Raw genomic sequence first — 1,632 nt, 5'->3', positions numbered from 1 at the left:
TGTGTTGATCCCAGCTTTACCATTCGACAACGGTATTCTTCGGCATTTGTCGATTCTACTCCGCAAAAGTCAACATCTCCCACGAGCCTATAATGACGTATCCGGTTGGGTGAAGCTGTTTACAGTTGCTCTCTGAGCGACCTGCTTGACATTGAATAACGAAAGGACTATGTATGAATTCATTTTTGCTTGCTTTTTTTTATTGGCTCCGTCATCTTTGTAGGACATGGCTTTCACAGCAAATGTCCATCAGTCTGCAGCCAGACGCGGTATTGGCTAAACTTCCACTGTCCGTCAACCTTTCTGACGACAGCATGTGCCGACCAAGCAGCCTCTTTGAGCCGTCCATCTGTCGTGGTAACGCTGACATCTCCCAGAATCATACACTCATTTGAATCTGAGAATCGCCCAGGGAAGACTTTGAGAACCGTGTGTTTGCGCTCTTTGATGTGCTTCCACATCCGACTTCGGAATTCGACCAGATCTATGGCCCTTATCAGCTCATTGTCCCCAACAGAATGAAGGTGGTGATGAAAGCATCGAAATACCTTTTGAGCCGCGCGCCTTGTCAGCGCCAATCTGCACGCTTGCGTCTTCTGTGAAAGAGTCTACCCAACGCTGATTCTCTTCAGGGTTGTCCGAGATGCGGTAGAAGTCAATCGCAAATTGTTGAAGCTCTTTGTCCTGCCACTCGTCCTGGGTAGCATAGAGTGGCACGTAGTTCTTGGGGGCGTCCTGAGCCATGGTGAGTATGTATTGTGATTTCTGTTTCTGACGATTTGAAGGAACAATTGAAGAAATTTCTTTGACCGATGATCAAGGACGGGAAATCAGCTCTTTCATGATTTCTTAACTTGGGGACATATATGGAGAGCATGATGCAATTGTTCTCCATCTGAGTGGATCGTCATGACTTTTAGTAAACTTTGTTTCGGAAACTTACCGTACAAGCTTCTCTCCAATTCTTTCTGGAAGGAAATGAGGTTGTTCTTTTTATCCTTCTTCGGAGATTTTTCGACCATCCAAGGTAGGTAGGTGTGCCTATGTGAGAAGAATGAGGTTGATATATCGTGTAAGCTACGCCAGCAAGTGTAGGTATATAATTGTCATGACAGCACCAACATGACATGAAAACAGCCCCTTAGAGATTGTATCCAATTAGGGATATATTTATTTCATGACGGGCTGGTTTAAGCCACAGTGTAATCTCAAGATTTAATAGTTGTTGTGAATAAAGTTTATATATTCGTTCCTTGCATTGTTAGCCCTGGAGGCTTAGGCAGAACCACAGGCTTATATCTTTTATATATATAACCTGGGCAAGGGTTCAGGCTGATCTTCATAGCAGTGTTAATTAAAGTAATATAAATTTACTCACAAACGTCTATAGACATACCTCTGTCCCATTAATAACCGGCCTATCTCTTACTACTCACAACTGGATAGACATATTCATAACTACCTACCCTACAACGGTTTGAGAAAGAGAACATATTAGTTTAGCAATACTTCCCTCCTACATACTACTTTCTTAGCACCTTTTACTAAGAAAGCTATTAATAATACTAAAATACAGAACTAAACTAACTATCTAGATACCTTTATAATCCCCCTGCCTATAGCAGGCATATT

General features: G+C 42.4%; 1 protein-coding gene across 1 annotated transcript; it reads right to left on the bottom strand.

Moving 5' to 3' along the window:
* Positions 1–233: 233 nt before the first annotated feature.
* Positions 234–744, bottom strand: FSUBG_6496 (fungal specific transcription factor; the record flags this gene model as incomplete). Its single annotated transcript, XM_036684700.1, has 2 exons — positions 234–484; positions 549–744. The coding sequence occupies 2 exons, from the start codon at positions 742–744 to the stop codon at positions 234–236; spliced, it is 447 nt and encodes a 148-aa protein (XP_036537931.1).
* Between the last annotated feature and the right edge of the window lie 888 nt (positions 745–1,632).

This window comes from Fusarium subglutinans (genome assembly GCF_013396075.1).
Source record: "Fusarium subglutinans strain NRRL 66333 chromosome Unknown NRRL66333_c0000068, whole genome shotgun sequence".
In the NCBI taxonomy this organism is placed as follows: domain Eukaryota; kingdom Fungi; phylum Ascomycota; class Sordariomycetes; order Hypocreales; family Nectriaceae; genus Fusarium; species Fusarium subglutinans.
The sequence above is the reverse complement of the archived record's forward strand: the minus strand, read 5'-3'. Positions and strand labels throughout refer to the sequence as shown.